Here is a 27,069-nt window from a genome sequence, read left to right as displayed (position 1 = left end):
GGCATCTCTTGGCTGGAATAAGAAGGCCTTTCTCTGCACTGCAAACATCTACAGCCCCAACTTATTTCAAACAAAAGGAGGATGATGACATTCTCAGTTTCAACATTTGATGTTGTCTTTGTGCTATTTTTGAATCAAAAATGAAGTTTCAGTATTGTGCAAATCATCCCCTTCTGTTTATGTTTTACACTGCATCCCAACTTTTTGGAAACAGGGTTATAAATAAAGACCAGAGAAGAGAGACGGTAACGTTATTTTAAAGTTACCATAACTCTAGAAGTGTATTTAGATAATATTTGATATTATAGCATTCCTATTGTGATGCATTGGTCAGATGACATCATTCAGATCTCTTTAAATGTGCTGTGTTAAATATATATTGAATGAAAATGATGAGTCAGATTTGCAATGATGAATAGCTGTATTTCTAACTCTGAATAAGATTCTTAATGAAAATGATTCATTGTTAGTTAGCATAAAAACCTTCAGTAAAGAAACCTTTTGTTTTCCGAAACATAAAACTAAATCTTCAATCTTTTTTTGTTTTGTTTAGACATATTATTTGTTTAGATATTGTTTTAGATATATTATTTAAGCAAAAAAAGTGACGATGCCTCTCCGGCAACCATCACCTTATCGTGGTGGAGAGGTTTGTGTGTCCCGGTGAACCTGAGGGCTATGTTGTCTGGAGCCTAGCACTCCTGGTAGGGTCTCCCATGGCAGATTGGTCTAAGGTGAGGGTCCAGACTAAGTATGGTTCATACAGACTCCATGAAAAAATGATAAAGAAGAGGTGATACCTGGCCTGGAGGAATCCCGGGGCCCCCGTCTGGAGCCAGGCCTGGATGGAGGACCTGTCAGTGAGCGCCTGGTGGTCGGGCTTGCCACGGAGCCCGGCCGGGCACAGCCCGAAAAGATAACGTGGCACCCTCATCTTCATCCTGTGGGCCCACCAGCTGCAGGAGAAACCGCTGGGGTCGGGTCCGCTGCCATATGGGTGGCAGTGAAGGCTGGGGATCTCGACGGACCAGACCTGGGCGGCAGAAGCTGGCTCTGTGGACGTGGAACGTCACCTCCCTGTCGGGGAAGGAGCTGGAGCTTGTGCGTGAGATGGAGCGCTACCAGTTGGATCTGGTGGGGCTCACCTCTGCGCACAGTGTCGGCTCTGGAACCATTCTCCTGGATAGGGGTTGGACTCTTCTTCTCCGGAGTCACCCAAGGTGTGAGACGCCGGGCGGGTGTGGGGATACTCACAAATCCTCGGCTGACTGCCGCTACGTTGGAGTTTACCCCAGTGGACGAGAGGGTCGCCTCCCTCTGCCTTCGGGTCATGGGGGGGAAAACTCTGACTGTTGTTTGTGCATATGCACCGAACAGCAGTTCAGAGTATTCGGCCTTCTTGGAGACCCTGAGTGGAGTCCTGTATGGGACCGAACCTTGCACCTTGGAGTAATCTAAACTGAATTAGCTAAAATCAGCATGGAAATATAGTCTGACAAAAAACATTTCCAACCACAAACACTGGTGGCTGGTGACTGATGAGGATGATGAAATGATGAAGCTGAAGATCTACAAAGATTGAGTGGTGAAGCATGAATGAGATAAAGCGGAGAGAGAATCATATTTAAAAAGACAGCAGTGAGATGATTGGCTAACAGTGAAGGTGTGTCACTCTGCAATTGGATAGATGTGACATGCTGATGAGAACAGCTGATATGTCAGTTGACAGCCACAGACGATGACTGCAAAGAAATTAGGAGTGACAATGTGAAGCGAGCGGGTGGTTTGAGAAATAAGCGACAGGCCTGACTAAACTTTTTTGCGAGAGCTTCGTTTGGCACACCTGGTTCAGGTGTGTCATGATGTGTCAGGTGTGATGTTGAACCTCCATCAGCTGATAATCAAATGGATGATATGATGAACTTTAATGTAACTCCTTTTACAACTTTAACTACTGACAGACACACAACTTTTAACATTTTTAATTGAGACTCTAAAAATTTCCATCAGTGTGTTTCTGATGTTGTTGGTATTCGTGGTGGTTTGTTTCCTTCAGAGAGCCTTGTTTCTAGTCAGTACAAAGGTGGCGACTTGCATCAGGATTGTATCTTTGATGATGAATTTAATGTGTGATTACTGAGTGATGTCAGTGACAGATGATGACGTGACTTCTGTGTCCAAACAGGAGATGCACCTGGAAATGAAAAGCTTGACCTGAACGTCAGCTCAGCTCTGGTTCCCTGTGTAGGCCCTACAGTTCTTCACAACTCCATGCAAGCTACCATGACACCCTTTTCCCATCTCACACAGTGCGATGATAGGAACACAAAGGAACTGGTCTTCAACTCCTCCAGCACACCCAGGTCAGTCTCTAACCTCACCCACACCCCCATCAGCATCAATGGCGAAGCTGTTGAAATGGTGGAGAGCCACAAATTTCTTGGCATCACCCTGAACAATAAATTGAACTTTGAACTACACACAAGTGACATCCAAAAACACTGCCAACAAATTTAGATTTAGCAGCATGTAGAGATTCATGTTGACTTGAACAAACAGACACTGTGCCAGTCTGGGGTTAGAGATGACCTAAATGTGACATCATCTGTCGAGTAACAGCAGAGGAAAATTTAAAAAACACAAACATGTGGGTCAGTATTTGCAATTCAAAACTTTTATTTTGTATTTATGACACTGAAGATCATAAGATGCTTATTGACACACCTGGATCCATGATCAATAATCATTATTAAAGAGCTGAAACAGAGTTGAGTTTTCTGATTTCACCTACATCTAAAGTGCATAAAGAACATAAAAAGTCTGAAGAGATCCAAACTACAGCAACAGTTTTAGAAAAAAGAACCGTTTGTCCATCACAGGTTAGTATTTATTCCACACTGAAGTATGGCACTCTTTAATAATGAATATTCGAAATGAATATCCTTGTAGTATTAATTTATTTAGCATATTATTGATAATCAGTATTGAAATGTTAATCCTTGAAATGAGTTAAACATAGGGTTAGGGTTAGTGTCATGTCACTTCAGTCCAGATCTAAAGAGGTCTTTACTCTCCAGAACTTCTCCAGACAAAACAGCTAAACCAGAACAAACAGACCAACCTCACAGACTGTGATGCCACATGATGTAATGTCACTGGTCAGTTTATCAGAACATCATTTTTCACATGCAAAAAATAGAATAAAATAAAATAAATCTGTGAGACTCTTCACGTTTTCATTTCAGAAACACTAATGATTTTAGTTCTAATTGGACAGACGTTGCAGACTTGAGGAGGATCCTCAGTTTTAAAAACATGGAGGAAATCCTTAGTCTCAGTGTATCAGAAACACCTCTGCCCCTGAGCAAGACAGCAGCCTCAGTGCTGATGGCCTGAGACAGGAGTTTATATGGATCCACGTGTGATCCTGATCCTGATCCAGTTCATCCATTATGACAACATGTTTCAGTGGTTTAAATATTTTTTGAAGTTTTAAAATTGAGAATGGAAGTCTATGGCAGGAATATTTGAAAGTTGAAATCTCAACAGGAACATCCATCCATCCATCCATCCATCCATCCATTATCTATACCGCCTATCCCTTTCGGGGTTGCGGGGGGCTGGAGCCTATCCCAGTTGTCAACGGGCGAGAGGCGGGGTACACCCTGGACCGGTCGCCAGTCGATCGCAGGGAAACACACAAGACAAACAACCATTCACACTCACACTCACACCTACGGACAATTTAGAGTCACCAATTAACCTAATGAGCATGTTTTTGGTCTGTGGGAGGAAGCCGGAGAGAACCCACGCATGCATAGGAAGAACATGCAAGCTTCACACAGAAAGGCCCCACCCAGGGATCGAACCGGCGGCCTTCTTGCTGTGAGGCACGCGCACTACCTGCTGCGCCACTGTGCAGCCCCCGATCCAGTTCAGAAAACTCAAATATAGACAACAGAGAGAAATTAAAATTTCCTACTTTAACCACACTCCCTCTACCTGTTGCATCGACACACCTGTAGTGTCCTCTCGAGCCCCCTGTGGTTGCTGTAGTTTGAGGGTTATGAGGCAACCCCCCCTTCCTCATGGTGTCCATAGAGTTCTGCGAGCTTTCGGAACCTTGGTCCCCACCCACTCAGGAATTCGTAGTTCTGCTCAGACTCTGGTGAGTTTAGTGAGTCTAGCGAAGTTAACGAGCTGAGCGACTCAGCAGCTGACTCACTGCCCTCAAAGGCGTAGGTCTGCAGAGAGTCGTAGGGGGGCGCTGTCAGGTCCCGGTCTGCCTCCTGCAGTTTTTCCCTGATGAAGTCCTGGAACAGCCTGTTCTTATCTGTCCTGTACTCAGCTGTCTTGGTAAGAAGTCCTGAAGGCTTCTTGCTGGTGTCTTGGCAAGTTTGGTGTGTTTTGTTCAGGTGCCTCAAAGTGAGCATGTCAAAGGCTTCAGTGTCCTCCTCACCTCCACCTTCATCATCATAACGAACAATGTTCTCACGAATGTCGCGCTCATCGTCCATGATTAGAGGCTCTCTCCTCCTGTGTCTGACAGCAACCGTTACAATGATGACACCTGAGGACATAGGAAGGGGTTGACTCAATCTAACACTGATATGAGGGTTAATTATATCCTGGTTTCTATCTTGAGTGTGGCTGGTTGCTAGGTGTATAGCCTGGTTGCTAGGCAGTGTCTATCTACAGGCACAGTACCTTGCTGCTTATTTTCAGATTAAAGTGAAAGAGTGTTTCAGCTGATGATCATGCCCCGGTTCTTACCCAGCAGAGTCAGGACACAGGTGAAGACTATGACGGTGGCAGCAGTGCTAAGGCCAACCCCCAGCAGTGGTGATGCCCCCTGACTGCAGGAGCGGCGGTTTCCGGCGTCATCACAGGTGCAGACGATAATGGACAACATGTTTGTGCTGCTGAGAGATGGACTGCTGCCGTCTGAAATGACCACTGGCAGAAAGTGAACCAGCTGATCTCGCTGCAGGAAACCACTACGCCGAGTCAGGATGGACGCTGTGTTGTCTGAAGACAGATGGATGGACAGGATGAAACACTTAAGAATCTGCATGGCTTTAAAATAATCAACTCAGAACTGAGAGGATGTTTAAGACTTTGGACTGGGAAAATAACAATGCATAAATATCATTATAATAGTCATAATTTAACATTAACGATATTCAAATGGGCCGCCACAGCAGGATCAGCCCTATGGCCATGGTTGTCCATGAGCGAGTGACTGACTGACTGGCTGGCTGGCTGGCTGGCTGGCAATGAATCAGTACAAACTGTTTTTCTGTTGTGTCACCAGAGGGGATTTGCAGCAAACTGTCTTATGTTCTCAGATAATGTTTCCAGTGGTTTCAGTCATTGACAGAAGCTCATTCCAAATTCAGTGCATGCTAATACGGTAATATTCTGTGTTCTTGGACACTGCTGATGACTAAAGGTTTCTAAATTCATTGACAAGACCATTTTTTCATTAGAGTGACTGCGCTTAGGTTTGCAATGTGGCCAGACTTTTAATCTGAAAAGTCAGACATGTGAGTGATTAAAGGGATATTCTGTTCTTTTTAAACCTGGGCTCTGTGTATACGTAATGTCCCTGGTAATCTTTTTTCAAAGTTTTGCACACTTGCTCAACCTCCAAACTATTTACATTGGTCCAAATACGCTGACGGCCTTGATGTTTCCCATGTCCTTGTCTTTGGAAAAGACTGGATCTGCTCGTCAGGCCGACTCCTTGTTGAGCCTGAAAAATCACTGAGTATCAGTTGCTTCTGTTCTCATAGTTAAAGACTTCAAACCTACCTGATCTCGTGTCCTCTCTGCTTCAGTGTGAAATTTTGTGTCATGTGAGCTGCTAAACTGAAATTCCATAACGTGACAGGTATGAAAAATATGTTGCAATTCATGTTGAAAGAGAGCTGATTTGTTAGGAGCCGATGGAAGAGAATAAAATGTGAACGTAATCTTGTATGTATCTTAAGCCCAAATTATTATGGGATGGATTCAAATGAATATGAGATAAATGTCAGACTGTCAGATAAACAGGAATGCTGTGAACTTGATTCTAGCACATTCTACCTATGTATGTTATGTAATTTAGGAATAGTATAATCTGACAATTGTGCCTCTTTTTAGGTGGCAGGAGTGAAAATTAGTCTTCCTCAATGTTTGTTGTGTTCTGGTTTCAGAATGATGAAGACAGCTGGAGAACACTTTTCCTCTTTTCCTGGGACAATGTCATATTTTTTCCCAAAGTCATTCTATTATCTCAAAGGAGAAAATGCTCCTTTAGCTGCTGTAGAAGGACTTCCTTTGGTTCGTGCTCAGCTCTGCTGCTCCGCTATATTTAATTCTTGCTCCTTGATATTACCAGTTTGATAAAAGCTGCATTAATTGAGCACTTTGGTCACCTGGGTCATGAGAGCCCTTAAAATGTCTCGAGTGACTAAAATGTATTCAGTTGTCACAGACATACTGTGGGTTGAAAGCGCCAGGAGAAAGATAGTTAGTGGTCTTTGAACAAAGAATTCTGAATCAAACAGTGGCCTTCATGTTCAGCCACTGAAATGATCCTTTTTAGTAGTTTGTGTCTAAAATGTGTTCATGCAGTTGTAAGTGAGGGAAATACTCTGCCTGGTTTCATTATTTAAGGTAGAGCTTCATGATAACGTGTTTTTCTAAGGTGTACTTTACCTTTATTGTCTCTCAGGGTGAAGTTGAGGTTCCCAGCAGCCTCAGTGGTCAGAGAAAACAGGAAGTGATGTCCATTCTCTGGTTCATCACGATCCACAGCACTCAGAGTCTCAATGATCTGAGAGGTCAAAGGTCAAACACATGAAAGAGAGGGTCAGCTGACCAAAGAGAAAGATATTTCTATTTATTTTAAACAAGAAGCACTTAATATACTGTCAGATTCAATCTGTCATGGATGATGAATTCCTGCAGAGATTTGGAAGAAAATAAAGCAGAAGGAGAGGAAATTCAGTATTGGACTCATCATTTCCTGGAGGAACATAACATACGAGTTTGTTCACGGGAAGGTTATATGAAACTGAGCAGCAGGAGCAGAAACACACGAGGGAAACACTCTGAACGTGTGGCTACGCAAACTGGGCTTTCATCAAGACCGCAAAAAGAGAAGAACAGAGAAGAAAGCGACCATAAACAAAACAACAGTCATCCCCTACTTTGCAGGAGTATCTGAAGAACTCAGAAAGATTTTCAACAAAGCTGCAGGCTGATCCTGGTCATCAGAACGATCCTGGTCATCAGAATGATCCTGGTCATGTGACTTCAGGCTGATCCTGGTCATCAGAATGATCCTGGTCATGTGACTTCATGTGACTTCAGGCAGATCCCGGTCATGTGACTTCAGGCTGATCCTGGTCATGTGACTTCATGTGACATCAGACTGATCCCGGTCATGTGACTTCAGGCAGATCCCGGTCATGTGACTTCAGGCAGATCCCGGTCATGTGACTTCAGGCTGATCCTGGTCATGTGACTTCAGGCTGATCCTGGTCATGTGACTTCATGTGACATCAGACTGATCCCGGTCATGTGACTTCAGGCAGGATCAGATTAGTTGCACAGTGATGGAACATTTGGATGCAGACCATAAACAGATTACAACAGATTTTTACAACACTTCAATACCCTTAAATAACACATAAATAAGAGCTGATTCATTGGAAGGACAACAGTCACAGCTGTTGAATCTTAAGACACCACCAAGCAGCAGCAGCAGCTGGCTCAGTGGCAGTCCAACACCTGCATCATCATTTACTGCACTTTACTTCCCTTTATGCTTAGAAATGTAAGTGAACTGTAAATGAATGAGTACATTGCTCACTGTAAGAGTTTATGTTGAAGTTGAGCATATTTTAAAGACAGTTTGGGAAGAGTAGTGGGTTTGTTTTGTTGGCAGCTCTTCCCTGTATAAAACTCTAAACTCTAAAGCATTTTGCACTGAGGCTCTAACATCTGGATGACCAATAACTAAAGCAATTAAAAAACATCAGCAATATACAGTAATATACAACATAACAAACAATTATAATGAATATAATTGTTGAAACAATGAGTCGCAATGCTTCTACACATAATAATGAAAGCAGGACTGAACCACAGATTTCATAAGACAGCAAAAATCTGATAATTAACTCTGAGTGTATCATGTCAGCGATGTGGGCCAATTAAATTTGAGAAACTGCGCAGTTTCTGGACCAATGAAAAGTATATCTAATGAGGCCCTGAGGCTCAAAACACGATAACTTTTCAGAAAATACTGTGTGTAACAAACAGTATCCAGGTGATGCTTACCTGTCCAGGTTCTGAGTTCTCACAGACGAATGTTTCATAGTCGATGGCAAAGCTCGGAGCATTATCGTTAATGTCTGTCACAGAGACCAGAACCACAGCTTTCCCCACCTGAGCCTGATCCGCTGACACACACACACAGACACACCTGTCAGGTACGTCGGCTCATCTGATTACATCATAACCAGACAAGAAGTTACCACAAATAACAAACAGGGGGTTGACAATCTTTTATATGATTTGTTTTAAACCTGCAAAATTGAGACGTCATTGTTTTATGGGGTGATGAACTGGGCTGTTTGTTGGCCGGGAGCAGCTGGAAGTGTTGACCTTGACTGCCTTGTTCCATTATTAACATGGCTAAAATTGTCTCTTTAGAGCATTTCTACATCAAAACGGCTCTCTTTTCTTTTCCTAACCTAATGTTTTTGATGATTCATTTTCAAATGTTATTTGGGGCAATTAGCTAACCCCGCCCATCACATAAAAGTACACCTGAGCATTAGCTCATGGCAAGCTAGCTAGCAGAGTGATATCATTCAGGTGGTAGAAACTACCTTGACAAGTTTAATTTCTTCATTTAACTCTTGTCATCCTCCTGATCATCTGCAGCTCCTTATTACGCTGGATTCACTCAGCCACCAATCACATTTAAATGATCTGAATTAAACTAAACCAAACCAGACCCACATATTCAATTTCTTTTTTCATGGTTTTTGATGAACAATACAGCAGGTGAACATCCACAGAAGAGATACACCGCCGCATGACATCATAACAAGACACTACACCATAATAACAATCAGCAAGCAGTTGGATTACAGTTTGTCAGTAAATAAGAGTGAGTGCAAGTCTGGAACAACAAATAGATGAGAGGGTAAGTTATGGTGGAGGGGAACACATTACAGGAGGGGATGAGTGTGGCTCTAATCCCAGAGAAGGGGCAGACGCTGAGTGAGGCTGGGCTGTTCTCATATTAACTCTATAGAATGGAACCAGGGTAAATAAAATGACAAAAAATGATGAGCTAACTCGAAAGCATTGATTTAGTGTTGAGTTACTGCTTAAAGTGAGATGAAGTCTAGACTCACAGGTCTCTGTAGCGAGGACAGTGATGTTGTGCAGAGCGATGAGTTCTCTGTCCAGAGGTCTGCCTGTCGTGATCACACCTGAACTGCTGTCAATGTTAAAGTAACGCTTCGCATCTGACTTCCTGTCTATAGAGTACCTGCACACAGATTTAACACTGTTAAAACACCAGCACTGGGTTTGACTCTGGATCTGTTTAAAAGTGGTAATGTTTGTACCTGATTGGGCTGTTGGTAGCATCAGGGTCGTGAGCTAAAACTGAACCCACTTCAGTTCCAACTGCGGCTCCCTCAGAGATCACCATCTGACTGACGGACAAGGAGAACATGGGAGGCTCGTCCACGTTCTCCACCAGCAGACGCACTGTTGTCACATCGCTGAATGGACCAGTCGACAGGTAGCGAGCGTCCACGTAACGATTGGACGCCTCGACACGCAACATGTAGCTTGACTTAATCTCAAAATCCAGAGTCTGGAGGGAGAGAAGGGGTGGACTGATTTAGACACGTTCTGCTTCATCTAAAGCTTGTCTCTACATCCTGGCTTCATTGTCTCACCATGTGGAGATAAACCAGTCTCATATGGAGTTGTAAAAGCCTGATTTAAAAGGACATGGTGTCCATTGCTGAATGTGTGCTCTCAATATTCTTAATAAAATCAAGGATGGGCAGTTAGCTTTGGGATTGGGAATACCAGATCATTTTGTCTTTGCATGCATCACTGACATCAATCTAAATTTAAAACAAAGTGTGTTGATGGTTGTCAGCAGCTGTTCAGCAGCAGTGGACTCTCCTCTGGGACCGTCACTGAAAAGGCAGATTTAATCCAGAGAAGTGCTGGGGCACACTGCAGACTAATGCAATGATCAAACAGGCAGAGAGTTTCAAGCTGCAGATGTTCACACAGGTTGACGGTTTAACGTCTGGGTGACAAAATAAAAAACAATCAGAGTGACCCAAAACCCAGAACATCCCTGGAAAGAAATGCACTTTTCTGTGATCCCAGAAACTGGTAACCTGGTACAAGACAAAACTTCAGGTCCACTGTGATGTTTTAAAAGAACTCCTGGCAGAACACAGTGCAGCAGACAGAAATGTCAGACAAACATATTTCTCTGAACTTAAAATAAAAACTGTAACAATCCAAGAATTCCTTTTCAGCTGTTGATAGTCTCATGAATCCTGCCTGTAATTACGTTCTGCATATTTCAGAGATGAGGCCATGGCCATCAAAATGAACATTACTCAGAAAAAGATGGACAACGAACCGCACAGTGTTAATCCAAAATCCAAGTCCACCATGCACTGCTTCACGGCAGCAGACTGTGAGTTACAGTCCTCTACCTGTGGCCTCTTTTAAAGAAGTGGCTGGTCTCGTAGAGGTTTTAACAAGCATGAATCACTCACTGGTCACAGGCACCCACAGCTTTTAAAACTGCTCTAATCAAACTGCTGCTTAGAGAAGACCTTTCAGACCGGTCTGTCGCTCTGACTACAGACCAGTTTCAGACCTGCGTTTCCTGAGGAACATTTTAGAAACACTTGTTTCAAAGCAGCTGAATGATTTCCTCTGTGACGACACACACTGTGTTTGAACTGTTCCAGTCTGGTTTCAGGGTCCAGGGTAACCCTAACCCTAACCCAGTTCTGACAAAAACCAGACCGAGAGTCCACATTAGTCCAACACGAAAACCTTCTCATTGGTCAGCTGTAGTCTGAAAACCTTCTCACTGGTCAGCTGTAGTCTGAAAACCTTCTCATTGGTCAGCTGTAGTCTGAAAACCTTCTCACTGGTCAGCTGTAGTCTGAAAACCTTCTCACTGGTCACCTGTAGTCTGAAAACCTTCTCACTGGTCAGCTGTAGTCTGAAAACCTTCTCACTGGTCAGCTGTAGTCTGAAAACCTTCTCACTGGTCAGCTGTAGTCTGAAAACCTTCTCATTGGTCAGCTGTAGTCTGAAAACCTTCTCATTGATCACCTGTAGCCTGAAAACCTTCCCATTCTCTTCACATTCTTGGTCTCTCAGATCCTCTGACTCAAACCTCTTGATTGTTCCTGAACCAGAACTAAAAGCCTGCTCACACCTTTAAACAATATCTTAAGACACATGTTTTTAACATGACATCCTCCTGAAGGGTCTTTTCTTTTCACCTAACCACTGTTTTATTTTGTTTCATCCGGCTGTTTTAATTCTACTTTATTTTAATTTACATTTTCCCCCTTGATTTTATTGTTTTATCACACGTGTTATTATTATTTGCTTTTATGTTCAACACTTCATGTTGCATTTTATGCATCACTTGTGCAGTGTATATGAAGTGCATTATTATTAAGATAACCAGTATGTTCTCCAAGCACACCAGTGCCTTCTGCAAAGAAGGCAGTGCCTTCTAACATGACACCAGAAGCTTCCACAAGAAAACCAGTATGTTTTGCAAAGAAACCAGTACCTGCCACTAGAAAACCAGTTAATTCCACAAAGAAGCCAGTACCTACCACAAGCAAACCAGTACTTTCTACAAGGAAATGAGTTACTGATATAAGAACACCAGAAACCAGCACATATTTATGTTAAAGAAACCAGTATCTGAAGAAGTGTAACTCATACCTTCACTAGGGTGTCCAGTACACTGGAAATAAACAAGTACCTTTTGAAGTGTGACCAGTCCTTCCTGTGTCATTGGATCTGTGATGATCCTGAAGGTCCCCAGTCCATCTCCATCCAGGATCCTGTAGTCCATCTCAGCATTTGGTCCGACATCCAGATCCAGAGCTTTGATCTTAGCGAGAACAGCTAAAACCGGTACAGACTCTGGAACACTGAACTGGTAGCTCTCTGCAGGAACACAGTTTCACACACGCAGGTACACACAGGTGCTGCTAAAGAGACATTTGATAATATCCTCTCCTCTTTACTCGAACTGTTGGTAACAACTTCATCCAATGTGCTGTGGAGGATCCTGAAAGTCCTGTCGGTGTAATCTGCCACCTCTCAGTATTTCTATGATGTCATAACGAAAGGTAAGAGGTCAGACTTACTGCGGGGGAAACGAGGAGGGTTGTCATTGACATCAGTCAGCATTACTGTGACAGATGTGGTTCCAGACAGACCACCCATCTGGCCAATCATGTCTTTAGCCTGGATGACCAGCAGGTAACGGTCCTGCACCTCCCGGTCCATGTCTGCAAGAGCAGTTCTCACTATACCTGCAGGGCAGGTAAGATTCGAGTTTAAAAAACAAAACACCGCACCAACAAGCTTGATAAATGCTGTTGAATAATGATTCGATCTGCAAGATTTTAAATTACATTTCACTCAGATAGCACAACATACCTCAAATTATGAAACACTAAGCTAATGAAATGTGGCTAAATGAGTAAATGCCACCGGTTAGCGTATACGTCTGTGAAGATTCTCATTCATCCAGGTCCTGGTTCTTCTAAGTGCTTCACAAACCCAATTGGACTTGCTTGTGGTTCTGGAAGACATTTTGTTTCTCACACAAGAGGCTTTTTCAATTTTCAATCAAAGTTGTGATAATGTGATGCTACAGTGATTTCCTGTTTATAGAGGTGATTGGACAGCCTACAGATGTTTTTCTTGTTTTGTACTTTGTGATGTTTTTCAGTCTGACTCAACAGGAAGTGAAAACATCATGTGACCTCTGACCATATCAGTGCGGATGATACTGAGTTTAAATACATGGATGATTTAGAGCAGGGGAGGCTGAAGCTGTTTATAATCAAATAATCCTCACACACACACACATGCACACATGCACACACACGTACACACACAAACGCACACTCATAATCTCTTTTAATCTGTCGCTCTGCAGAGGACGAGTTAATTCACTGCCTCCCTGTGAACCATAAACATGTTTCAGGATCATTTACAGGTTAATGTCTGCTGCAGAGAGACAGGGTGAGGAGGGGGAGCAATGACACCAAACTGTTTATATAAGAGGGAGATGTCGAAACATGACAGCGGGCTTTAGCTGAGTCCAAACGTTAAAATATTCAGACCTTTCTGAGTCTGAATCAGTGATTAAATGTTGGGTTTGTTTAATGAAGACTATGTTATGTTATTTTGTTTCAGAGTCTAATATCCACATGACTGTTAGCGTTAGCGAGGTGACTTCATGCATCTTTACATATCTAATTTAACATATATGAGTCTTTTATGATCACTTACAGATGTAAAAAAAAGAATCATTTCGATTTAGACAAACATGCTTTGAAATATGTTTCTGTTTTCCCCCAAATGTGTCTGTTATTACACAAGTTATAATTCAACTAACAATTAATCCTCTAGTTAGTAGTAATAGTTAGTAGTATTGTATTTCATTAATGACTTCTGTTTGTTGGCATCTATCGGTTTCTCTATTGTTGTTGTAGAAACTTCATTTGTGTGTCAAAACATACATCTTCTACAGAAGACATATGCGATGACTTGTCCTTATTGTCACGACCCCACCCCTTTAGGTTGCTAGGCCCACGCCTGACTGACTCCGGGGGGAGAAAGGAGAGGGGAAAAAGGGGAGAGGAGAGAGGAGAAGGAGGCTCCACTGTCGACTTTAGTTTGTTGCCTTAGTTGGTTATGTTGAGTTAAATAAACAGTTGATCATTTTGCTTTAACGTTTGTCACCCTCTGTTTTATTTGTCGTCGCTTGGAGCAGTCATGACATTATGACAACATGTTTCAGTGATTTAAATATTTTTTGAAGTTTTAAAATTGAGAATGGAAGTCTATGGCAGGAATATTTGAAAGTTGAAATCTCAACAGGAACATCCATCCATCCATCCATTATCTATACCGCCTATCCCTTTCGGGGTTGCGGGGGGCTGGAGCCTATCCCAGCTACAATGGGTGAGAGGCGGGGTACACCCTGAGCCGGTCGCCAGCCGATTGCAGGGCCACATGCAAGGACAAACAACCATTCACACTCACAGTCACACCTACGGACAATTTAGAGTCATCAATCAGCCTAACGAGCATGTTTTTGGTCTGTGGGAGGAAGCCGGAGAGAACCCACGCATGCACGGGAAGAACATGCAAACTTCACACAGAAAGGCCCCGCCTGACCCGGGGATCGAACCGGCAACCTTCTTGCTGTGAGGCACGCGCACTACCTGCTGCGCCACTGTGCAGCCCCAACAGGAACATGTGCTGAAGAATTCATGCTTACATTCAATGAGTTCATAGCATTTGATACAATTTCACCTGCAGGCGGTGCTGAAATATTTGAAAATTGCAGCAGCAGCAGTGAGCAGCCTCCAGCTTTCTCACACATTTTCTTCAAGAAATGCAAATTATAGTTATTATCAATTAATCTGCAAATGATTTTCCTGACTAATCCTTAAATAGTTAAATTGAGGATGTCTTCAAATGGCTTGTTTTGTCTGATCAACAGTCCAGAACATGAGGAGGTGTAATTTGCTAAGAAAATCTGAAAATATTCTGATCTGAAAAGCTGGAAACAGAGAACGTTTCGAGTTTTTGCTTGAAGAATCATTGAAAACATGTACTGCATTTAGATGTACTCCGTCATTGTGCTTGGCTGTTATGTTCATGTGCCCTCTGTTGATGTATTCTGGTGTTGTTTTCAGGTGTTGGATTCATGTGTGTTCATGTGGTGTGTTCAGCTGTGTTTAGGTGTTTTCCTCAGATGTGTTCAGGCATTTGGTTCAGTTGTATTCAGGTGCTGTTTGCAGGTGTTGAATTCAGGCATTGTGTTAAGGTGTTGTGTTCAGCAGCTGCATTCAGGAGTGGTGTTCAGGTGTGTTGTGGTGTGTTTAATTGTTTTGTAGGTGTTGTGCAGGTGTGTTCTGGTGCTTTCATCAATTATGTTCAGATGTTGCGTTCAAATTTATTCAGGTGTGATCTCACCTGTCTTTGGCTCCACAGAGAAGTACGGCTGACCCTGCACTATGCTATAAATTAATCTGGCAGAGTTTCCATAAGTTGGATCATCAGCGTCTGTCGCAACCACTGTCACCACTGACGTACCTATACAGAAATGATTTAAAATACATTTTTACTTAACAAAGTGAGGAGGTCACGCCGCTTCCATGAAAGAACAAAAAAATCGAATCAAAGGGTTGAAAAAACATTAAGAGCCTGTTTGATTTCTGCTTTTCACATTGAGTGTGTTTAAACTCTGACTTTCACTGTACTGTATAAAGTAAGATTTTCATATTAGGAGCAGCAGCCTATAAAACGTGGCTAACTATAGCTGTTTGATGGTCATTGTCTTGAACAAGTCACTGTAATTAATCAGCAGACGAAACTTCAGCTTCTGGATGATTTCAGTCTGAATAAAAACATATATATGTATATCATATTCTATTATAACCTTTCACAGATTATAGATAGCAGCTGATATTGTTATTACAGAGTAACAATTCCCTTCATTTAGACTGCAGGCATTCAGACTAACCTACGGGAGACCTCTCAGATACACTGGCTGTATATGGTCCCTCCAGGAACTTGGGCTCATTGTCATTGATGTCCTGGACTTTGATGATGAACTGCGACTCGGGTTCGAGCGGCAGGTTGGTCTTCCGGTCTCGAGCCTGAGCTCTCAAGGTGTAGTATGCCTGCTGTTCCCGGTCCAGCCTCTTGGTGGCATGAATATCTCCTGTATTCTCATCAATGGTGAAAATGGACATCGCTCCTTCACCATTCAGGATGTACCTCACCTGACCTTCACCTTTATCCATGTCAGAGTGGAGCTGCACAGACCAGAGACAACCAGGAAAACCAACAGAGGAAACCAGTTCAATTAAATGTTAATAATAATAATAATAATAATATACTAACCTAGCTTAGCACAAAGACTGAAAGCAGAGGAAACTGTTAGCCTAGCTTAGCACAGAGACTGGAAGCAGAGGAAACTGTTTAGCCTAGCTTAGCACAGAGACTGGAAGCAGAGGAAACTGTTAGCCTAGCTTAGCACAGAGACTGGAAGCAGAGGAAACTGTTTAGCCTAGCTTAGCACAGAGACTGGAAGCAGAGGAAACTGTTAGCCTAGCTTAGCACAGAGACTGGAAGCAGAGGAAACTGTTAGCCTAGCTTAGCACAAAGACTGGAAGCAGGGAAAACTGTTTAGCCTAGCTTAGCACAGAGACTGGAAGCAGAGGAAACTGTTAGCCTAGCTTAGCACAGAGACTGGAAGCAAAGGAAACTGTTAGCCTAGCTTAGCACAGAGACTGGAAGCAGAGGAAACTGTTAGCCTAGCTTAGCACAAAGACTGGAAGCAAGGAAAACCTAGCTTCAGAGAAAAGAATCCACTTTCGAACAACTCTAAGTCTGCCTGATTCACCTGCTTTATCTTGTTTATCTTTTTTCCTGTAAAAAAACTCAAATCAGAACTTGGATTTTGAATCTGCTCTTTTAAGTTGTCATCACTGAGTAATTACCATAAACACAATAAGTATTGAGTGTGATTTAACCAACTGTATAAAATGTAAACATATATGTTCTGGTTCTTTTGAAGCCCTTAGTGTAGTCTGACAAGGCACGAGCTTTCTCCCCGTCATGACAATGTAAAGCTGGATATCACCTGTAAATCTATCACAATCAATTCAGCCCATGTTTCTGGATGTTACCTTTCATAGAACAACAGAAGACTGAGGATGGAACGCTGTGGAACTGCACAGTTGAATAGTTCTTTCTATGGTGTATGTTGGATTTTTGAACATGTGTTGAAGGAAAATTTGTGGTTTTAGCAGCAGTTAAAAAGGAGCTGTTTGTACTGAACCAAACATTTCTGAAGTCCTCCAGCCATCGTGAGTTCGCTGGTTCAGTTCTGCTTTTAAAATATCCTCTAGTCTTTACATGTGGTTAGTTGGTGGTTTGCTTGCAGTCAGCTACACACACACACACACACACACACACACACACACACACACACACACACACACACACACACACACACACACATTGTGTTTTTATCACTTGTGGGGACATTACACAGACTTACATTCATTTCATGGAGCCTTACCCTAACGCTAACCATAACCACTATTTGCCTGTTCCTAACCCTGTACCTGACCTAACCTTACCTAACCTGTATCCCTGTCCTCAGCCTGCACCCTAAAATGTAATGATTTACATTAAGGGGACCTGCATTTTGTCCCCATAAGGCAGGTGAGTCCCCACAGTGTGACTGTGTAAACAGATTTTTGTCCCCACAACGTGATGAATACCTGGTCACACTGATCTGTCAGGTTGAGTGTGTACAGCTGTTGGCTAAAAGATGGACGTTGTGTTACGCATCTCAGAATTGGCTCTGTGTGTGTTCTTAGCTACAGCCCAATCATCTCACAGAACATGGGCAGCTGTGTCATCCAATCAGAGACCAGATCTCAGGCTTGAGGACATGAAAAGAAAACAGTCAGATGAAGTGATTTCGGATGAAGAACATGAAGGTCTGACAGCTGACTGAAATAGAGAAAATAATAACAAAGAGATATAAGAAGATGAACTTCACTGATTACACCTGCTACGTGTTATAAAAGTGTAGTAGGTGCAATGATTCAACGTGTCCATTAGGTGAAGATGAATGCAAACATCATCTGAGCAACGTGAATGTGACTGAAAACTCAAAATCTGAAGTCAGAGCGTGGCCTGAACTGACTCTCAGATCTGATTGTAATTATTAATGATGGACTAATTAATGGAAATGAGTTAATGGTGTAAAACGGATTTGTACCTTCCCGACATACAGTGGCTCGTCTCCAGTGTACTCCTCCAGGATGAAGAACTGGTTCCACACCCAGCTCCTCCTGCTCCTCTGGTGAGAGTGGACATGTCGTGCTGCTCCTCGTTCTTGTCCTCCATTACCTCCTGCTTCTACTTGTCCTTGCTGTCCTCCTCCATCACCTCTTGCTGCTCCTCGTCCTGACAACTGACAAAGGAGGACAGAGTTCAGGGTCATCGCCTCACAGCCTGGTTCCTCCCACTGGATGAACATACTAAGCATGCTCAGAAACCACAGACAGTTCATCGCTGAGAAGACAGACACCAACTCAGAGATGTCAAATTGTCCAACAAGGAGACAACAAGCTGTCCAATGAAGAGATGTCAAACTGTCCAATAAGGAGATTTCAAACTGTTCAGTGAAGAGGTGTCAGATAGTCCAACAAGGAGATGCCAAACTGTCCAATGAAGAGACGTCAAATGGTCCAATGAAGAGACGTCAAACTGGTTGAAAGCCATAGATCAGTCTGCCAGACTTCCTCTCAGGTTGGGTAGGGCTGAATCCTTCTGAACACCTGAAACAAAATTTGATTTATCCATAAAATCTGTGACTATCTATAATTATCTATTATCTACAATAAGAATAACCAGCATGTGTGTGAGCAGCTTTAGGTTTCGACCCATCACAATGTCAGTGTCAGAGAGGACAGTGTCCCACATGAACTCATCTTCCTGGGTCTTTGATATCATCCCCACTAAGCTGCTGAAGGAGGCATTCCCCACTGTTTTTAACAACTCTCTGACCTCTGTGACTCTCAGTTTTAAGCATGCAGTTGTTCACCCACGGCTAAAAAACATTGTCTGAACCCCTATCTTACCCCCTTATCCTTTATCTCAGGTTCTGGAGAAAGTAATTCAATCCAAACTGCAATCCAAACTGTTTGTAACAGCTTCCTGTGCGTTTTTGTGGCTTCACAGTACTCAGACAGCATGTGTTAAGGTTACTATCAATCTGCTGCTAACTACAGACAGAGGCGACTGCTTGATTTTAGTTCTTTTACATTGAAGTGTTGCCTCTGACACACTCAATTACAGTATTCACTTACATCATTTGGAGAACTGGGGAGGCATCGAGAACATTTTCTGTCACTGTAGGTAACTCTTCTTCCTCAATGGCTCAGTTGAACTGTGGTGTACCTGAAGGCTCAGTTCTTGGCCCCCTTCTCTTTGCTACATACATGCTGCCTCTTGGCCAGGTTATTCAACATCAGAATATGTTTTACGATTTCTATGCAGATGACACTCAGTTCTACATCTCATTACAACCCACAGATCCTAGCAGCTGACCTAATCTTACAACCTGCCTCTCTGATGTCAGATCCCGGATGTCCCAGAATTTCCTTAAATATAATAATGAGGAGTCTGAAGTCATTCAGTTCAGTTCCCCAAATTCCATCAGCTCCTTTGGTGCTACTCTTGATGGTCTCTTAAAATAATACTACACAGGCTGCTGGGAATCTATAGCTAATATTTGATGATTAGATTAGATTAAACTTTATTGTCACCATCAGAGTGCAACACAGAGGCAAAATGTAGTTTTGTAGGCCAAGTCAAAGTGCTGTTTAGTCATGTTTCATCCAGTTTGTTAATCTCTAAAATTACGTTATCTTTATCAATTGCAGATCTACAAAAAGTTGTCCACTTTTTGTCCACAGTTGTCCTTTTATGTATTTCTTGTATCAGCCAGGACTCTCTCCATCATCTGTAGGTGTGACAAAATGCTGCTGCTCGACTCGTTACTGTACTCGTACGTCTCATCTCGTGATTACTCGTTACAGTGAGGCACGAACACATCACCCCTGCGCTTGCCTCCTTACACCAGCTCTCTGTTTCCGATTTTGAATTGATTTTGAATTTTTATTGCTTACTTTCAAGGCCTTAACAGTTTTATTCTTACATACAGGTGTGACCTGTTGACCTGGTCTGTGCCCTCCCGACCATTAAGATCTGTGGATGGAGCGCTGACGGTTCCTCCCAGGTCGGTTTGTGACTGAGGCTGATCGGGCTTTTGCTATTAAAGCCTCCACACTACGGAACTGTCTGCCTGCTGCACTCAGACACACTGAGCTTCTGGCTTCTTTTACATCTCTTCTTGTTTCATATAGGTTTTTATACTGTTTTTATTTCTGTTTATTTTATCTTATTCTTGGCCTTTTTCTCATTTAATCTGCATTTTTTTTTTGTAAAGCACTTATATAAGTAAAATGGGGACGGCTGTGGCTCAGGAGGAAGAGCGGTCATCCACCGATCAGGAGGTCGGTGGTTCGATCCCCGGCCTCGACAGTCCACATGCCGAAGTATCCCTGGGCAAGATACTGAACCCCAAAACTGCCCCCGATGCTGCACCATCGGTGTGTGAAGTCACTTTGGACAAAAGCGTGTGCCAAAATGACTAACTGTAATGTATTATTATTACATTTTTCACTTTTCTGTATTCTTGGACTGAAATAATCCATTGAATCAAACAAAGCGGTAAGAGAACAAACCACAAACACATTAACATCATATGTTGTGTCAGCTCATTCTACATCCACACAGCTGTGAGCAGAAGACAGCAGATGTGAAACACAGGCTAACCTTCTTCCAGCACCAATTGCAACACATAACATAAACTAAAACATAAATTTGGTCCATTTTTAACTGTTTGTAAAGTGACCACTGTAATTTCATTTACGGAGAATATTTTATAGTAATTACCCTGACAAAAACCGAAACAACTGACAATTAAATAGCAAAATCTGAAATGTAAACTACTTTAATAAAATTTTACTCCAGTGAAGAAAACTAAAACTGTAAATGCTTCTGTAGATAATGTTCTTTGGTATAAACTACATGTTAATATGATGCAACCTAAATTTTCAGCCCTACAGTTTTGTACAAATTAAATATACTTTAACAGCTTTGTAGAATCAGGTTTGAACTGAAGTTTCTCTTTGAACAAATTTGAACATTTTCTTTTCTTTTGTGCACTGAAAACAAAGATAAAACATACCACACAGCACAACAGAAAGGCTGCAGTGAGCAGTTCTGTGGATGAACAACAGAATTATTTGTCTGTTACATTATTTTTTATTTTTTATTATCTTTTCCTTTTACACAAAAATGTAACTTTCATTGTTTTTACATTCAGTGTCTCATGGTGTCACATTTATTTTGTTTTCCATCAGTACTTCATGTACAGTGTTAACTGTGGGATAAATTAATCCAATTGTAAAGTTCCAGTTGATCCTGTTAAAGGTTGTGCTGCATGGAAAGATTAAATAAAAAAAATAAATAAAAACATCAGTCTTACCGTTCCAGCACCTGATCAGTGAGACATTTTCTTCATCTGCAGGTTCCTGATTATTAGTGAAAGGCAGGATGAGGTCCAGCAGCAGCTCGGAGCGAGCCACATCCAGGCTGACTCTCACTCTCCACTCGCTCTAAGACCCTCTCCACTCTGGTGGGGGGTGGGGGACAGTTTTAGCTCCTCCTCCAATGGGGGGGTGGGGGTGGGGGTGTTACACAAAATATCAGTATTATCAAAGACTTTGGCATTACCAAAATGGTATTGAATCAATTAAGCAATGTCTCTGTGTCATGACATACTGAACAGAAAAACTGAATTTGCCCTGTTCTGTACTGAGCAGAAATGTTTTAAACAGGGAGAGAAAGCTGGAAAAGTACTGGCACAGAGAGTAAAACAAACACAATCTCAAAATATCATTCCAGCGATTTTTGATAAAGCCAATAACCTTATCATGAACAAAAGAGACATAAATACCACATTTATGGAGTTTTATTGGGAATTGTGTACATCTCAGGGTGGGGTAGACAAAAAAATTAGAAAGTTTTCTTTTCCTCAATTGAATTCCCAGCTTTGACACAGGATGGGAGAGCACTTCTGGAGGATGGTATCTCCATAGATGAAATTAAAAAAGCAATCAGAGGCTTCAGGACAGGAAAGGCCCCCATAAATGATGGGTTTTCAGTAGAGTTCAGAAATCATCAGAAATTCATAGAAGATCTTGCCCCTAGATTGCTGGTTGGTCTGCCTGAAAGCATAAGGACAGCAGTTATTACGCTATTGCATTAAAAGGGAAGAGACCCACAGCGGCGTGCTAATTATCGCCCTATATCGTTGATTAATGTGGATGGCAACTAGATTGGAAGAAGTGGTCCATTCTCATTCATCAAGACCAGGTGGGGTTTATGTGGGGCAGGAGCTCTTTGCAGACAACCTTCGAAGACTGTTACACATTATGTGGATGACAAGAAATTATGACACACCAACCTTTTTGTTGGACGTGGAAAAGGCGTTCGATAAAGTGGAGTTCCCTTTTCTGTTTTATACATTAGAAAAATTTGGATTTGGTCCAATATTTAGGAAGTGGGTGGAACTAATGTATACTGATCCTTCTTGGAGGATGCTGGATTCAGATCCTTTGATGAAATGAAAAAAAAAAAAAAAAAATCTATGTAATTCAGAATTTTGGAGATTCCTACAAATTAGACATGGCATTCTCTCAAATAAAGAACATATTCAGCATGGTATGACTGAAATTCATGCAATTTCACACAAGATAGGAGACAAGAATAGAGGAGCATCAAAATTTTCTGAATTTATTAGAAGTACACAGGTGCCAAAACTGGATGGTCTAAAGGTGTGTCGGGATAGGGATCTGGTTTGGGAGATTCCAGAAGATGATTGGGAAAAGCTGTACTGTTATTCACGTGAAACACTGTCAAAACTAATTTGTTATAAGATATTAAATAGATCCTACTGGACTCCTTCCAAACTGGCAAGACTGAAACTCAGAAACAGTGATATATATTGGAGATGTAATAGAAAGGTGGGAACATGAGTGTGACAAAACAATGTGGAATCCCCTCATTATGTCTTTTGGGTATACTACCAGATAATATCCAAATGTCAAAAACGCAGAAAATCATGGTGTCGTTTAGCTATGATAACAGGGTGCAGGATAACTTTACGTCACTGGAAATCTCCCCCCTTGTCCACTTTTAAGGGATGGATAGAGGTACTGAGCTCAGTGGTGGGTTATGAGTGGGTCACCTATAGAGTGGCTGGAAGGGAAGATCTATTACAAGGAAGTGTGCTTCTCTTCTTCATGTAACTTTAATAATGTAACAGTTGTTCCCTTGTATTTGTCTGACAAAAACATTAAAAAAAATAAATAAAAATTAACCAAAGTCTCATTTCCTGTGATTGGACCAGCATGACACAGAGGAAGACGAGGCTCAGACAGTTAGTCCATACTTTTTTCTGACTTCTGAGAGTAAATCCCGGTTTATCCAATCAAATCAAATCAAACTTTATTTGTATAGAACCTTTCATACATAAAAATGCGACACAAGGTGCTTGACAAAAGATAAAAACATAAAATAGCAATATCATAGCAAATACCCCCCCCATCACGCCCACAGACCTACATCATGCACACCCCCCCCCCCCCCCCCACACACACACACACACACGCCCACCCCAACGAAACTGTCAGTGTAATGACATGGCAGGGCACTGAGGAATCATGAGAGGACAAAGAAGACCACCTATGGGGAGCTCATCCACGCTGCGAAGGATCACAGCCCATGGCCACAGGGAGCGCCGCCGCAACAGACCCCCAACCCAGATAAACCGGGGTGGACCCCATACATAGTGCAGAGCCCCCTGGTCCCCCAACCTGGGCAGACCGGGGTGGACTCCACACGCAGGGCAGAGCCAGGACGACGCCCCGGCGGGCAGACCAGACACCCCTCCCAGTGTGGAGGCCCCCCATGAGGAAACACTGGAGCTAACACCTAAAAGATAATAGAATAAAAGACCTAAAACCTGAAATTGAACAAAATAAAAGGACCTAAAAACTAAAAGACAATGTGTTCGGGTAAAACGTGTCTGAGTTAAAAGAGTATAAGAAATCAATTGAAAGCCAAACTAAAAAGGTGAGTCTTGAGCCTCCTTTTAAAAACATCAACGGTCTCTGCGTCCTGATGCACTCCGGCAGGCTGTTCCAAAGCTTCGGACCATAGTGGCTGCATGCCGCCTCTCTGTGGGCTTCGGTCCGAACCCTTGGATCAATGAAAAGGCCTGAGCCAGAGGAGCTCAGGGTCCGCGAGGGCTGATATGATAAAAACAGGTCAGATAAATAAGATGGCCAAGACCGTTAAGACACTTAAAAACTAAAAAAAGCACCTTAAAGTCGATCCTGAAGCCACGGGGAGCCAATGCAGCGATTCTGAAACCGGTGTAATGTGCTGACGTCTGACGTTAATGTGTGAACTCAAACACACTGCATCAGTTAATGTCACCATGACAGCGATGTCAACCATAGAGAAAGCAGCCACATTAACACCACATTCACCTACAGTCAGACCACTGTGAATGATCTCCAGCTGCACTGAATATTCAACATCACTAACAAATTACTGATCAATAGAAAATTTATTTCAAAATAGAAAAATAGACAACTTCTGTTGTGATTTGGCGCTATACAAATAAAATTGAATTGAATTGAAAATGCTCCACTTCATAACGTGTTGCAGCCTGTTCATAACGTGAGTTATGGCAGAGTCCTCAACTGCATCTGTTCAAGAAAAAAAACAAAAACATTTAGGCCTAATTAGTCAAATCCAAATATTCTGGTATTTTTATATCAACGTAAACAGACTCTCTAAAAACACGTAAAATCCATCATGATAGCTAGATACTGAGCTAGAAAAAGCTCTCAGAGCTCAGTGTTTAATACGATCCCACACTTCAATGACCGATCTCTGATCTCTCTCCTCTTCAGGATCCAGGTAGCAAACAGAAAAACTCTGTGGTCCAGCCAGCAATGCTGTGAGGGTTGATGGAGGGCCCATGAGTAGAGAGGATGGAGTATAATAGTAATCTGCTTCTGGAGAACTTGTGAATCAATCATGAGTTACAGAGTTTTTCATTTGTTGCCTGGGGCTGGCGAGCTAATCAACAGTCACTGTCAGGACAGAATGGACCTCTTACAGTGGTGAGCAACGTTAAATGTGCACATTTTCTGAATTCATTAACATTCTGCAGGACAGACGGGAAGTTTTGGCAGGCTGGATGTGGCCTGCAGGCTGCCAGTTGACAATCAGTGATTGGCTCGGTCTAGATTTACTTTACTTACTTACCAGAGATGGACTAAAGTCAGCCACTTTATAATGTGTCCTGTCAAGATACTTTGTATCTGGAAAAGTTAACAAGAACGACGTGCAGGAATTTTTAGCTTCCCTTCAGAAACAGTCATTTCTGAGCTTTTTGTTCCAGAGTGTCGCAGGTTTGAGGGAGTTCATGGCTGCCTCACCTGCATGCACCGCCCTCACCACGTTTGTCATTTATCAAATGGAAATATTCCAGATGTGTTGTTCCTTATTTTCTTCTCATTTCCCTCATGTCCAGCCTCATATCTTATCCTTCTGACTAGTGAAAAACACATTGGTCCAGATGTGGACTGAGGTTGGGACTTTGAGAAGCCCAGGTTTAGACTATATACTTATTGTCCATTAATTACATTAATCTGTCTATCACTACAGTAAATGAAATAAATAAATATGTAACAACTAGATATGCAAGCAGGTATGCCAGGTTCCAGCCATTGAATTCATCTATCTGAAAATGACCAGGACGACGAGAGCAGGAAAACGGATGAGTGAATAAAGTCTCAGTGAAGTATGTTTTGGGAGAAAAATCTGAACTTTTACCTTTGACATTGTTCCATTTCCTTTAGCTATAAAGCTATAAAACATTTTAACTTTGTTTGTATCATGACGTCTTTTTTTTTTTTTTAATGAGCATCATCATATAATGTTTCTATCATAATTTGATGCAGGAAAAATAAAACTGGGAAGCTGTAGATGAGCGCCTGCCCCTTTGCTCCTTGATGCCCAAAGTGCCCTTTTGTCAAAGTGATTTTTTTTTGTGTACGTGTGTGTGTGAAAGTTCGTCTGTGTGTCCCAAAGTAATAATAAATAAAACATAATAATAATAATTTAGATTTAATAATAATAATTAGAATTTAGACCCTACCTTGGTCGGTCACATGATCCACAACATGCCCTCACTCTGCTGTCGCTGCCCCAACGTGCTCAGATGTGCCCTGCTGCTAATCGCTCAATAAAAATGAAATAAAAACTCATGTAAAACAAGTGAGCTGTAATAATAATTTGAAGATGATTTGAAGTCAACAGCATCAGGAAACATCTGATGATAGATACTGTTAGGATCTGGCAGTGTGTCTCTCCCTTGTGTTTCCTTCTCCCTTTCCCCTGTGTGTTCTTGTCTGTCTGTCTTCACCTGCCTGTGCAGCTGGGCGTGTCCTACACCTGAAAACCATAACAGATACAGGAATGATAAAAACATACAGCTGAATGACCTCAACAGTAGAAGCTGGTCAGATATCAAAGATGTTTTTATCTTGTTAAACTGATGTGAAATCTCTCAGAGAGAATTTACACAATGAAAAGGGCAGATGTGATTGTGTCGTCGAACAGCTGGTATAGCATCACACACAGGCGGTGAGCAGCAGCTTCAGTCCTCCATCTGGGGCACGCAGGATGCCTTCAGGTACACACTCATGTGGTTATTCATGTAAAACAGAAGAAAACAGACTGGAAGCATAATAAATGTGCTTCACTGGACTGATTCAAATTTAAGTGCACGTTTTGCAGTGTAGACTGATAGTCTGTAGTCTGATACATGTTCAGCTGATGTGCAGCTTTGGTGTGAAACTCAGTCCTTTGATGTTAATTATCGGTTGATACTGAGTCTGATCACAGATCACAGACTGTCACACAAATCAACGTTATGACGTTTCACTTAAGTTTCTCCTGACTGAACAAACGTTACGTATCTTTTATAATGTTACATTG

The 27,069-nt window shown here is 42.2% G+C and overlaps 1 protein-coding gene across 1 annotated transcript; it reads right to left on the bottom strand.

Moving 5' to 3' along the window:
• Window positions 1-3,937: 3,937 nt before the first annotated feature.
• Window positions 3,938-21,561, bottom strand: LOC139338334 (cadherin-7-like). Its single transcript, XM_070973245.1, has 12 exons — window positions 21,476-21,561; window positions 18,137-18,698; window positions 15,860-16,154; window positions 15,310-15,429; window positions 12,459-12,626; window positions 12,068-12,255; window positions 9,639-9,892; window positions 9,423-9,559; window positions 8,335-8,456; window positions 6,706-6,823; window positions 4,774-5,028; window positions 3,938-4,570 (listed from the first exon to the last, which is right to left on the bottom strand). Exons 2-12 carry the CDS (start codon window positions 18,428-18,430, stop codon window positions 4,065-4,067), a joined length of 2,457 nt encoding a protein of 818 aa, XP_070829346.1. The 5' UTR covers window positions 18,431-18,698; window positions 21,476-21,561; the 3' UTR covers window positions 3,938-4,064.
• Between the last annotated feature and the right edge of the window lie 5,508 nt (window positions 21,562-27,069).

The sequence above is a fragment of the Chaetodon trifascialis genome, chromosome 11 (genome assembly GCF_039877785.1).
Source record: "Chaetodon trifascialis isolate fChaTrf1 chromosome 11, fChaTrf1.hap1, whole genome shotgun sequence".
In the NCBI taxonomy this organism is placed as follows: Eukaryota; Metazoa; Chordata; class Actinopteri; order Chaetodontiformes; family Chaetodontidae; genus Chaetodon; species Chaetodon trifascialis.
The sequence above is the reverse complement of the archived record's forward strand: the minus strand, read 5'-3'. Positions and strand labels throughout refer to the sequence as shown.